Source organism: Octopus sinensis, linkage group LG11, assembly GCF_006345805.1.
Source record: "Octopus sinensis linkage group LG11, ASM634580v1, whole genome shotgun sequence".
NCBI classification, from domain to species: domain Eukaryota; kingdom Metazoa; phylum Mollusca; class Cephalopoda; order Octopoda; family Octopodidae; genus Octopus; species Octopus sinensis.
In genome coordinates, this window is record NC_043007.1 from 41,304,680 (window position 1) to 41,318,409 (window position 13,730).

Below are 13,730 nucleotides of genomic sequence, written 5' to 3' on the forward strand. Positions count from 1 at the left end.
CAAAATCTACCATTATCATATTATATTTCAAGTTGTGTGTGTGTGTGTGATGGAGAGAGAGACAGACAGACAGACAGAGATAGAGAGAAAGAGATCTGTTTCAATGATAAGAAGTCATTTGTCAAATTGACCAGATTCAAAAAATATAATCAAAGGAATTGTTTTTGAGTATACATTGTCTGGGAGATTCTTCTTATAGTAGAAGAAATAGCTAAGTTCTTTGGCTACTATTTCTAAAAGTTTGGTTTGTGGCAAAGCAAACTTTTTTGCTGAACCCTAATAATAATTATAAAAAGTAATGTATCTATCTATCTATCTATCTATATATATATATATATATATTCAGAAAGAAATTAAGTTATGAAAACAGTTATTGATTTTTTTTTCCAATTATTAGATGAAACCCAACCAGACAAAAACTTCGTTCCATGTGAAAAAAACATTTGTCTTAATGATGGAGTTTGCTTGAAAAACGAGCTTGGAATAAAATACTGTGTTTGTCCAAGAGGTAAGTAAACCAGTTTGTGGTTATTGTTGTGTTTGCATCCCAAATTGGCCCAGAGCATTCATTTTACGTTTTTTTCCATGGTTAGATAAATACATTATTGAGAGCACTGTTTACAGCAGGATGCCTTTCCTGTCACTTGCACTTACTTTTCTCCATGAGATCTTTTTCTGAATGATCTTGAAGATGCAAAGTAAATAAAAATGTAACTTAACACATATATACATATTCACACACATAATGTGTATATGATGGGTTTCTTTCAATTATCATCTGTCAAATCCACTCTTAAGGCTTTGGTCAGCCCAAGGCTACTATAGAAGACACTTGCCCAAGATGTAATACAATGGTAGTGAACCTGAAGCCAAGTGGTTGGATAGCAGATGAGGACTATATTGTGGACAAGAATGGACCATGGTAATCTGAATCAATTCTAATTCAGAGCTGCTATAAACTCCAAGATCAAATTTTGCTCCTATATCTCATTTTTGACTTGGTTTCTATGGCTGGATACCCTTTCTAACAGAAACTATTTTATTGTAAGTACTTGGTGTATTACCTAGTACCAACACCAGAGTTGTCATGTCTAAAGACTAAAGACTTCTTTTGGCTCTATATTGTCTCTGCTTGTTCACTAACCGTTTTGCAGAATGTACTGGGCACATTTTATCAAAGTGCCAACACAGGGACCATGCGGGTTGAATTTTGTTACAGTAACTGTTTTGTTCCCCTTTGCATGTTCAGCTGTTCTATTTTGAATATTTGTGTCCCTTTGAAGATGACCAGTGAACAGCCTGCATTAGTGGTGCATAGCTTAGTAGTTTTGGGGGAAATATTTAAGCTCCAAGCAACACTAATATAATCCATGTTGGGTTGAATACATCATTTTTATATTAGGGTATTCCCAGGTTTTAGAATAAATACACCATATCTCTGAATGTTGTAAGAAGCAACTAAATGGATTGGAAACCAGGACATCCAATTGTAAAACACTGCTTTGATAAAAAAAACTATCCAACAGGCGCAGGAGTGGCTGTGTGGTAAGTAGCTTGTTTACCAACCACATGGTTCCGGGTTCAGTCCCACTGCGTGGCACCTTGGGCAAGTGTCTTCTACTATAGCCTCGGGCCGACCAAAGCCTTGTGAGTGGATTTGGTAGACGAAAACTGAAAGAAGCCCGTCGTATATATGTATATATATATATATATATATATATGTGTGTATGTGTTTGTGTGTCTGTGTTTGTCTAGCATTGCTTGACAACCGATGCTGGTGTGTTTATGTCCCCGTTACTTAGCGGTTCGGCAAAAGAGACTGATTGAATAAGTACTGGGCTTACAAAAGAATAAGTCCCGGGGTCGAGTTGCTCGATTAAAGGCGGTGCTCCAGCATGGCCGCAGTCAAATGACTGAAACAAGTAAAAGAGTAAAGAGTAACACATACTGGCATAGAAGAGTGGACATAAAATATTGATGCTGACAATATTGTTCCTTTGCACTGACCAAATATGGTTCTTGTGAGTTCCACAAGTTTGTGATTTCTTCAATGTATTTTGCGAATATTGCAGAAATATTGAAGGAAATTTGTAGCATTTTGGTTGCGTATATGTACATGTGAGCATGTGTATATGCAGGGTATGTTTATGTAGCTGAGTAACATTACTGGCAATTAAGAAGAAGGTGGATTTGGTAAATATTGTATAAGAATGTTCATTCTGATTTTAGGTAGTCTGAGATAGCTGTCAGCAGCAATCCCTCTTATTTTAACTTCACAAGGTACAAGCATCCAACAACAGCCCTATTTTTAATAGTTACTTTGTATTTCTGTTTCTTATATTTCTTTAAGGTTTCAAAGGACCACAGTGCAAAATCAACATTGATAATTGTACGCCGAACCGATGCCAAGGCAATGGAACCTGCATTGACCAAATCGACAATTTTCATTGTCGCTGTCCAAGCTGGTTAACAGGGCAACTCTGTGGTAAGTCTTTGTTTAATTTCAGAATGATACAAAAGCTGTAATTGATTGCTCTTAAGTTTTCTAAAAGTAATTCATAAATTCTCTGTTCAAAACCTACCCTTAATCAGTTCTATTCACTAACACACCATTAAAACCCTATCATACTATTCTATTTATGATCATACCATGATACCCTTATCATACCATTCTATCAACTAGTATACCATTCTATTCACTATCATATTACTCCCATACATTCATACATACACACACACATACACCTATACATAAGCACACACACATACACTCTTAACCACCACAGATCAAATTGACTAGGACTTCAAGTTTTGCCTGTTAGCTTGTTCAACTGGTTGAAAAAACTGCTTGACAAAGCTCAGTCTTCATAAAAAGCATTTAGCATAGTCATACCCATCAGTAAATGCTCAATTGTTATCCTTCATAGAATCCCTGCATATTATGGTTTAATCTTTGACCTGTCTGTCACACTGTTTTAACACCACTGCTTGACACCATTGGTGCCTTTAGAGGCAGAATGAGATAACTGTGCATGGCTGTTTGAATGCAGACAATTTGGCATGGCTGACTGAACATTCAATATGTTTTGGCAACAGTACTTTTTGGTACTGCAGACAAACATACAGAGAGAGCGGGGGGAGGGGGAAGAGGCAGAGGTAGAGAGAGGGGGGAAGGAAAGAGTCAGAAGTAGAGAGAGAGAGTGAAACATTAAAATGTCTAATGTCAAATAAGTTTGCATTGAATCAATGATGCCAAAATGACTCATACCATTTTAGTGGAGCCTGCTTTGCTGTGTCTAAGTCAGGTCTTCAGTTTGAAAATACACTCCTCCCCCTCCCTGCCATCAGTCTCAGTAGCCTTATAAAGGGTCATGAGCACTGCCCTCCCTCTTGACGAAATGATAAAACAAAGTTTGAACGTATTCTTACTCTTCAATTATGCAGTTATTTTAACATTCTAATTATCCATTTCATACAGTTTTGTTTCTTCTTTCCTTTTTTGATATTTTGGTATTTTCATTTGATTACTAGAAACCAAAATTGGTCCCAAACCACTGGTCGATGGAGTGGCCTCAACTGGTATTGATGGCAGTACCTTGGCAGTTCTTCTGTTGCTCTTCTATGGTATAGCTTTCATCATCATAATCATTGCTTGCATATGGACACGCAAGGAACGGAGACATCCAAGAGACTTCTGTTTCGAAATCCCTCTCAATAAATATTATAACATATCTGATTTAATGTAATAATAATAATAAATACATAATTTCTTATCCGTGTTTTCTTTTCACTGGACCCAACTTCAACTCTGTGAGTGAAAAGATTTTGATATAGGTATGAAGATTTTTACAGTCTATCAGAATCAAGGAGCTCTCACATTTTGATGAGAGCTATAGAGACATACAGAAAGAGTTAGCTGTCTGTCTTTCTCACTTCACCTCTATTCCAAGATAGCTCTGTTGTATGTATTAGACGTGATCTGTGTATGTGAAAGTTTCCATATGGCTAGTTACACTTAATATTTTAGTTTTCAACTACTTTTGATCTTGTAAAATTACTAATACCACAGCAAGTTTTCCCCTTACACCATCTATATTAATCTTTATTGTAAAGCAAAGATAAAACTTATTTAAAGTTAAAGCCCAAGAGTGTGCTACAGTCACTTTTGAGAGCCACTGGCTTAGATAGATAGATACATAAATAAGCACATAGACAGGCAGACAAATAGATAGAGTAACTGGAAAAGTAAAGTCAGCCATATAATCAGATTCATCACCATCATTTTAACATCCATCTTACCATGCTTGCAAGAGTTAGATGGAATCTGTTGAGGTAGCTTTTCTATGACCATATGCTCACCTGTTTCCAAGCAAGGAAATGTTTCCCATGGCTAAATATTGTTTTCCAAAAGGGCCTGGAAATGAACAACATTGTTTGTATGATGATCATGTTCATTTACAAGCATCACATATCAAGACAGAAATACACATACATATATACAAGGGGTGCTGAAAAGATTCTGGCTTTGGGCAAAAGAGAATATAGGAGGATCAGTTAATTATGACTTTATTCAACATATTCCCTTCTCAGATACACTTATTGCAGTGGTCCCTTCAGTTTTTCTAAGCCCTGTAAAAGAACTCAGCCAAGCCTTTTGCAATGCCCTTAAAGCCAGGAACTTTTCAGCAACTTCTCATATATACATTTCTCTTGTGTATACAGTTAAATGTACAACTGGTACTGGCGAGTTTAGAGCTCTATGTAGATTATCATCATCCAGTCTGCTTCCAGTAAAGTTCTTTGGTTACTGCTACACTTAGTAGTATTACTGGTTATGATATACAGTTATGACTCAATATACGAGTTAATTTGTTCCCAGAGACAGCTCGTAAAGCAAAAACTCATAAAGCAGAGCAATAATTTCCCATAGTAACAGTGTTATAAATCATGATTCGTTCTCAGCTAATAGCTTATTTATTCATAACCTGCCAGCTTTTCACAACACCACTGGCTATCAGTTTGACTGATTTTTGTTCTGGCATTCGGTACAAGGCCGGCTATTGCTGATGATCTACAACTAACAGTGAAATCATTTTATATAGTAGTGCCATCTACTGGTGCAAATGATCATTTCATTAACCAATATAATCGATACTTAATTAGCACATGTCATCAATACAAGAGGGTATCTCTGGTTGTTTACAGCAGTTTAAATCCAATTTAGGCTGGATATACTAATTATTATTCTTTAATATATATATATATATATATATATATATATATACTTAAGGTCGCGCCCATCAGTTTCAATGTATGAGTGTTTGAAGGAGAGGACTTAAAGAGAGTAATAGAAAGAGAGAGAAAAAAAGACTAAGAAGCTACATCTATTTGCAATGGATGCATGAATATAATTTCAGTCCAGGTATGGATTTTGTTATGAAGTCGCAATGAAGACAGTGACGATTTTGGTTTTGCCTGGGATTGGGCAAGTGTGTCTGTTGACTGTGGGATATAGTTCTATTGTTCTTTTTCTTCAACTCAAATTGTTTGGATGCTTCGTGACTCATTTCACACCATGCAGATCGATCTAAGCAATGACTTTCACAAAATGTCAGGTTAAGTTGTAGAGATTTTAGTAACTGCTTCAACTTATCCTTACTCCTAAAGAGACTTTGCCACAATATCTCTCCACTTGTTGGCCATTCTAATACCTCTTAGAGGTGTGGGTTTGATTCCCAAATGTATTAATACCCACTTTTTTTCTGCTGAGAGCTTATATGCCCCAATATTAGACTATTTTCTATAACCAATACACAGTGAATGCTTATAAGCTTAAAGCTTATAATTATTTACAGAATTTTCACTCGTCACTGTTTCTTAATTTAATGTAGAATACACACACACACACACACATATATATATATATATATATATATATATATACAGATGCACATATACACACACACAAGTTTCTCCAGTTTCTGTCTACCAGATCTACTTACAAGGCTTTGGCTAACCAAGGACTATAATAGAGGACACTTGCCCAAAGTGTTCCAGAGTGGGACTGAACCTGAGACCATATGGTTGTAAAGCAAGCTTTATCAAGCACACAGCTACACCTGTAATTCTATTCTAAGACAGAAAGTAGATGAATAGACAGAGAACAAATCCATCACTGAAAATGAAAGCTAACAAGATAAAAGATAAATAAATAACACAACTCAATCTGTCTGCAATAAATATAAAAATAGTTTAATAAACAATGGAAAAATAGGTTGAAGCCATTTTTGGTTTTGGTGTGTGTGTGTGTGTGTGTGTAGCAGAAGTAATAGTAGAGCTTATGTGTGTGAGGTTGGTCTGCATGTGAGTGTGTTATGTCTCTGTAGAACAGGGTGTTAGTGTGTATGTATGTCTGTGAGAGTATCTGTGGTAAGGTTAATGTATATGCATATGTAGTTATAGTGGTGTTTTGTGTGTGCATGTATATGTTGTAGGTGATCAATCACCTGAAGACAGATGATGGTGTTTTGGCTGTTGTATGTAGTGGCATTAAGATACCTCTATGGCAGTTGTTGCTGCTAGTGCTGTTGTTGTTGTTGTTTCAGATGTGGAGAGAGTGTGACACCCCAGGGTTGAGGTGGCGGGGAATCATAATTGCTGCCATTGAGTATCAGAAGTGTTGAGGGTGTGACACCCTGAGGGCAGTTGCTGCTGCTAGTGTTGTTGTTGCTGTAATTATCTCAGATGTAATACCTGAAGGGCAGGTGTAGTAGTAGTAGCTGTCATTATGACTGTTCATGTAGTTGTTTCTGTGTGTGTGTGCAAAGAGGGGTATGGGTGAGGGGGGAGAGAGAGAGCAGGGAAGAGGTGGGAGAGGGTGGCAGTGAGTGCAATTGCTGAAGCTTTGAGTATTGCATACAGTGAAGGGGAGAGGGGTAGCATTAACACCTGAGTACAGTTGTTGCATTCGGTTCAACATGTGTGTGGGGTGGATCAGAAGATGACACCTGAGAACAGCTGGTTGTTGATGCTGATGATGTTTTTCTTGTTTGTTTTGTACTTATAGAATTATGTGTTGTTGTTGTGTTGTTGTTGTGGTGATGTTGGTGATGATGTGGTTGTCCCTGCATTCATAGTTGTAGCAACAGAAATTTGTTGTTGATGTTGTTGTTGTTGTTGTTGTTGTCACTTATTTGCATTTTTAGCAATACAGCTGCTGCTGCTGCTGTTTCTTGTGGTGTTGCTGCTGCATTTTTTAAGGTTATTCTTTACATAGTTATTGTTGTTGCTTCTTTTTATAAGAGCTCTTGTTGTTGTTGTTGTAGATATCGCTGTTGTTAATTGTTGTCCTTCATAAGACTTGCTATTGTAGTTGTTTGTGGTTTTTATAGTTGCAGTTGTTGTTGTTGTTGTAGCAAATGTCTTTTGGCAGTTAAAGTTGTTGTTTGCTGCTAAATCACAACATCCAGAAATTGGAGAGAAAAAAAAATTTTTTTAAAAAAAAGCAACAAGCTGGATCATTCCCGTTGAGGTGAGACCATTAGTCACAGTAATCAGCTGGACAATAATTCAGTCTTCATATTTTCTCTTTAAAGGACCTGAAGAACAACAAAGACACCACAGATTAAAATTATCAAAAAACTGACAAAAGTAAAAACAAAACATAATTTTCTTTACTTTTATTACCGTAAATCCTCGAGTATAGTTCGCTCTTGAGTATAATACACAGGGCATTTTTAGCGGGCTGTACCTCTGAAAAACCTAAACCTTGTGTATAATACGCACCCCTTCTCTAACTTGAGTCAAAGAGGTCTATATAACGTCCTTGGTTTGTAAAAATGTATACAGTAACGTACTTTATTATTATTATACATATAACATAATGCAGACATGTAGCTTTTTTGTGCATTTTGCTTGCAGAAAATAATGAAATAACAGTAATAACGTTTAATAAATGTTGCAAGTTATGAATGATTCTTCTATGACTTCATTGCTTTCAGGTTTAGCTTAAGGTAATTTCGCACCTGACATCACAAAATGAGTCTGAATAAACATTGCCGGACAGCAAATAGAGACTCGGACATTGCTTAGAAAATATTTTTCCTTTTTAACCTCATATATAGTACGAACTAGGGATTTTGACCTTTAAATTTTGGGGAAAAAAATGCGGATTATACTTGAGGATTTACGGCATGCTTTTTTGTTTTAATTTTTATAAATTTCAAATTCATTATCATTTTAATGTCCAATTTTCTACTTTTGCATGGGTTAGACAGAGTTAACGAGGCAAATTTTCTATGGCTAGAATCCCTTCCTCTCACCAACCCTCACTTGTTTCTAAGCAAGGCAATATTCCACCATGGCCAGACATGTTCTTAGAGAAGACTGGAAATGAATGACACAGATCAGATAACAGTAACACTCATTTACAACTATCACATGATGTTCAGACAAGGAGACACATACATACTCATATGCATATCTATGAAACACACATATTCATCCACAACACACGCGTGTGTGTGTGTGTCATCATTTAATGTCCACTTTCCATGCTGGCATGGGTTGAATGGTTTGACTAAGGATTGGCAAGCCAGAAGGATGCACCAAGCTCCAATCTGATTTGGCAAGGTTTTTACAGCTGGCTGCCCTTCCTAACACCAACCATTCCAAGAGTTTAGTGGGTGCTTTCTATTTGCCAATCAGGCAGTACTGGCATTGACCACACTCAAATGGTGCTTTTTACATGCCACTGGCACAGGCACCAGTCAGGCGTAACTGGCATTGGCCACACTTGAATGGTACTTTTTACATGCCACTAGCATGGATGCCAGTCAGGCAGCACTGGCATCGGCCATGACTACAATTTCACTTGATTCAACAGGTCTTCACAAGCACGGCATATTGCCCAACATTTGAAGAGTGCCTTTAAATGCGCCAGTTATGCAACAATGGCATCAGCCACGGCTACAATTTCACTTGGTTTGCAGGATCTTCTCAAGCACAACATATCTCCAAAAGTCTTGGTCGCATGTCATTGCCTCTATGAGGCCCAATGTTTGAAGGTCATGCTTCACCACCTCATCCCATGTCTTCCTGGGTTTACCTCCTCTACAGGTTCCCTCCACTGTTAGGGTGTGACACTTCTTCACACAGCTGTCCTCACCAGCGCAGTCATCTCTCTTGTACACCACATCTCATGCTTCTTATGTCCAACTTTTCTGTCAGGAGGCTTACACTCTGTTCTGTATGCACACTGACATTACACATCAAGCAGAGCATATCAGCTTCATTTCTTTCAAGCCTATGCATGTCCTCAGCAGTCACAGCCCATGTTTCACTGCTGTGTAGCATGACTTTTCACACACATGCCTTTCAGTCTGAGTGAGAAGCCCTCTGTTACCAGCAGAGGTAGGAGCTCTCTGAACTTTGCCCAGACTATTCTTATTCTAGCAGTTACACTCTCAGAGCATCCACCCTAACTACTGACTTGATCACCAAGGTAACAGAAGCTATCAACTACTTCTTGTTTTTTCCTCTGGTATGTGATGGAATCTGTTTTCTGTACTTCTTTGGTGTTTATTGCCACAGACTAAAACTATTTTTCCAGTTAACCTTCCTTGGATATGGCTGCACCTCTTATGTGCTCATAGCTTACACCGTATACATCAGGTAGATCAAACAGGGCCATCTACCTCAAGAAATTTGTGACTTGTCTGCCTTCCTACTTACTAAGACTTTGGTTTTAGTGACATTGACTCTAAGGCCCTTCAATTCTAAACCTTGCTTCCACACCTGAAATTTCTTTAGTTCTGGTAGTGATTCTGCTATGAGAGCCAGGTCATCAGCATAGAGGAGTTTCCAGGGGCAACCTGTTTTGAATTCCTTTGTTACTGCCTGGAGGACTATGATGAATATGAGGGGGCCAAGGGCTGATCCTTGGTGGACCCCTACTTCTATCCAGAATTCTTCACTATACTCATTGCCAACACTAACTTTACATACAGCATCTCTGTACAGCCCTTATTAACCATTTGTCAATCCCTAGTTTCTGCATCGCCCACTAGATAAGGGATCGGGGGACCCTGTCAAAGGCTTTCTCCAAATCCACAAAAGCCAAGTATAGGGGTTGATCCTTCATACTTACTAAGACTTTGGTTTTTGCTAGGTTTACTCTAAGGCCCTTTGATTCTAGACCCTGCTTCCACACTTGAAACTTCTTCTCTAGTTCTGGTAGTGACTCAGCTATTAGATCAAGGTCATCAGCATAGAGGAGCTCCCAGGGGTCAACTACATTGTTCCACCACCATGTTACCTCAGGTCGAGAGGGAACTTTGCACCAGCTAGATCTGGTCAGTAGCCTTTAACAGGTTGTCTCATAGGAACCTCCAGTTGTCCTCCACATTATGTGATGCTATATCCTCCTCTTTTGTGTCAAAAGCTTCAAGTTATACATCTCTAAATTACTGTCCATTCACAGGATCTTTAAGCTTCCAGGCCCTTCTTTTCCATGCTGGTCATCTTCTGGGCAGCCATTTAGCCTTGATCCTGAAGTTGATAACTACTAACCTGGGAAAATTTTGGCATTTATAAATAACTGTCTTTCTCATTTCCTGGCGAGAATGTAGTCAATCTGACAAATGTACCCACCAGACTGGTAGGTGAACAAGTGACTGGTAGGTTTCCTGGAGTTAATATTACAGATCATAAGATCATTTGCATTACAGAACTCCAGTAGCCTGGTTCTCTCTTCATTGCAGGAACCAAATCCGTTGCTATCAAGTACACCATGGGAGCTCCCTGGACGTTGTCCAACAAGCCTGCTGAAGTCAGCAGCCACAGAGAGAAGCTCCCTGTTAGTTGTTAATGAGGCAGTCTACAAGTGGGTATCATAAAATCGGTTTTTCTTTTAATCAGGTAGCCCTGGCTGAGGGGCATAGGCCGAGATAATGGTTGCTAATCCATGTTGCAGTACTAGTCTAAGCTCAAGTATTCTATCACAGACTCTGACTACCTCAATTACCTTAACCCATTTCTCTGCAAAGAGTATAAAAGTGTATGTGTTTGTGTTTATCACCCATGTTTTAACATTACATGATAATTGTAAATGAGCATCACTATCATACAAGCTATGTTGTTTGTTTCCAATCATCACCATCATCGTTTAACGTCCGTTCTCCATGCTAGAGTTAAACGATGATGATGATGATTGGAAACAAACAACATAGCTTACATGTAAAAGATGTCTGACCATGGGAATATATGTAACTTGCTTGGAAACAAGTCAGAGAGTGGTCATTGGAAGGGCATACAGCCATAAAAAAAATCTGCCTCAACAAATTCCATCGGACCCATGCATCATAGAAAAGTGAACGTTATCATCATGATGATGCTACAGAATTGTGTTAAGATAAACAATGAAAGCAAAGATAAAATTCTAGATAAAAGTTTACTGTTAACCTCTCAAATAATGGTTACTGCTCTTGTACAAATTAATAGGCAAAGAGATATAGAAATTTAAATAGAAATTTCAAATATATTTTAAAAAATGCGAATTCTTAAAATTTACCTATTTCTGCTGACCTTTGTCCATTCATCTGAGACATACGGGCTCTGTATATGGGTTCAAATTCCTGTTAGAAGTCAGAATTAAATCAAAATAATTTACATCAAGAACATTTTTCTTCCTTTTTTTTTTTTTAGTTGCTTTATTTTAATTTCTTCTGCTCTTTTAAATTAAGATAAAACTAACATGTAGAGGAGTTTGGCTGTTTAAGTAGAGCATCTTAAGTATAATCAACCCTAAATTAGTGTCATGAAAACCTTTGCAATAAATAAATATATTCCAACAAGAGATGGACATAGCACATTAGGCATCACACAAAGCTCATTATCAGAACCAAGGCCCCAGGTCCTATAGTAAAGCTGGTCAACATAGTTAACTAAGGCCTGGCTCATAGAAGGATTTGAACTTAAATTAACAGCTAGATAGTATCAAGAAGTGTTTCTCTGCCATAGACACAGTAGATAGTGACTTAAGAGAGACAATAGCGCATAGGATAAAATGACTTGCAGTATTTGTTCCCACTCTCTATGCTCAAAGTGCAGGCTTGTCTTTCGAGAATGAAAAAAAATGAAAAATTACGAATCCAGGGCAGTAGATTAGTGGGACTGCTAAAATGTCAGACAGGATTCTTCGCTGTATTTGTTCCAGCTCTTTGTATTCTCAGTTCAAATCACACCAACAGCTTACACTGGGGATAGACATCATCCATTGCATGACTTAACACCACCACCATCTGCCATGTTGGATGCCCTTAATAGAGTTCAATCTGTTGCAAACAATTGGGCTAAGTTACTAGTTTCAGGATATTTTCTATCCTTCCTGCCTCCAACCTGTCTTAGAGAGCTTGTAAAGGATCACCAGCACTATCATCCTTCCTGATGAAAAGATAACAGAAAGCAGCACAACTCCAGTTCAAGAGGTATCAGCCATAAAATGCTGTTCAGCTGATAGTTTGACATTCTTCAGTTAACAAGCTGTGAACAGTAATTTATTGTCATTATCATTAATACTTGGTCAGCCCTGATCAGAGATATTCCACATTTTACCATTCCTATATCTAAGATTATATTAACCAAAGCATTTTTGCTTTTTTAAGATAGCAGGGTATGCTTTCAGGGAACTGTAGCTACTATTTCTAGAAGATGGAATGACTACTATGTACATGGTAGTATTAACCTTAATGGCAATGGCTAGCAATGTTGGGAGCAGTGGAGGAGGTGGTGTTGGTGATAGTGATAGTGTTAAATACAGTACTGATAACACAGTGTAACATGATTTTTGTCCTTGGGTAGCAACTGTTATTTCCTATTTGCTTACTCCTAAAATAGAAAGTATGAAAAATGGTTAATATTTCCTTCAAACTCTGCTTTTGTAACATTTATTTAAACCCTAAATAATCCCTTTCAACACATGGCTATCATGCTTCCCCACTACTCCTGCTCGTGATCAGAGATCCACATACTGTCAGCCACTAAGGGACATGTTCATGTAGTTAAGGTCAAACAACTAACAAGCAAACACATCTGTAGTATTGAGCAGAATATGTTATAACAATATTTCTGCTTCAGCAACTCAGTGCTGAACCTGTCTGAAATGTAATGGGAAATAGGTCAGTTTCAAATCATTGACGTCCAGGTCACAAAAGCAAAGTTTGAAACAAATAGTAGTCATTTTCTTTGATTCCTAGATAGAAGCAAATAGGAAATAATATTTACTGACCAAAGACAAAAAAAAAAAAGAACAAAAATTTTGTTACACAGTGTAATGCTTGTATTAATATTACAGATAATGGTGGTGATAGTGCTCAATCAGTAGTAATGTTGGTATTAGTGATATTACTGAGTGATAATGATAACGTTGAATACAACAGTGATAATGTTAGTATTAGTAGGTTTTAGAGATATTATGAGTAATGGAGATGATAATGTTGGATACAGATTTGATAGTGTTGATAAGGTCCTAATATTTTGTATTAGGAAGGTTAAATTTTACAATTCATTTTGGTGGATGGGTGGAGGGAGTCACCTAAATTGGAGAATGAATAATGAAGAAGTTAACATTTCCATTGAAATACTGTCTTCTCAGACTGCTACTCTATTTTATTGACACTAGAGAGATGAAAGGCAAAGTTCACCTTAATGGGATTTGAATTCAAGCTGTAAAG

The 13,730-nt window shown here is 37.5% G+C and overlaps 2 protein-coding genes across 4 annotated transcripts in view; one reads left to right on the forward strand and one right to left on the reverse strand.

The window, feature by feature from the left end:
* The window catches only part of LOC115217606 (fibropellin-1-like), a 79,549-nt gene extending 75,776 nt beyond the window's left edge, over positions 1-3,773 (forward strand). For both annotated transcript variants that reach the window (XM_036507390.1, XM_029787358.2), the window contains exons 21-23: positions 398-508; positions 2,351-2,485; positions 3,532-3,773. In XM_036507390.1, coding sequence (XP_036363283.1) covers positions 398-508; positions 2,351-2,485; positions 3,532-3,746 — 461 coding nt within the window. In that variant the 3' untranslated portion in view covers positions 3,747-3,773. The remainder of the gene's footprint in view (positions 1-397; positions 509-2,350; positions 2,486-3,531) is intronic.
* A 2,454-nt stretch (positions 3,774-6,227) lies between these two features.
* Positions 6,228-13,730, reverse strand: part of LOC115217119 (serine/threonine/tyrosine-interacting protein) — a 36,640-nt gene continuing 29,137 nt past the window's right edge. For both annotated transcript variants that reach the window (XM_029786722.2, XM_036507392.1), the window contains 2 exons: positions 11,570-11,633; positions 6,228-7,598 (listed from right to left, as the gene is read on the reverse strand). In XM_029786722.2, coding sequence (XP_029642582.1) covers positions 7,570-7,598; positions 11,570-11,633 — 93 coding nt within the window. In that variant the 3' untranslated portion in view covers positions 6,228-7,569. The remainder of the gene's footprint in view (positions 7,599-11,569; positions 11,634-13,730) is intronic.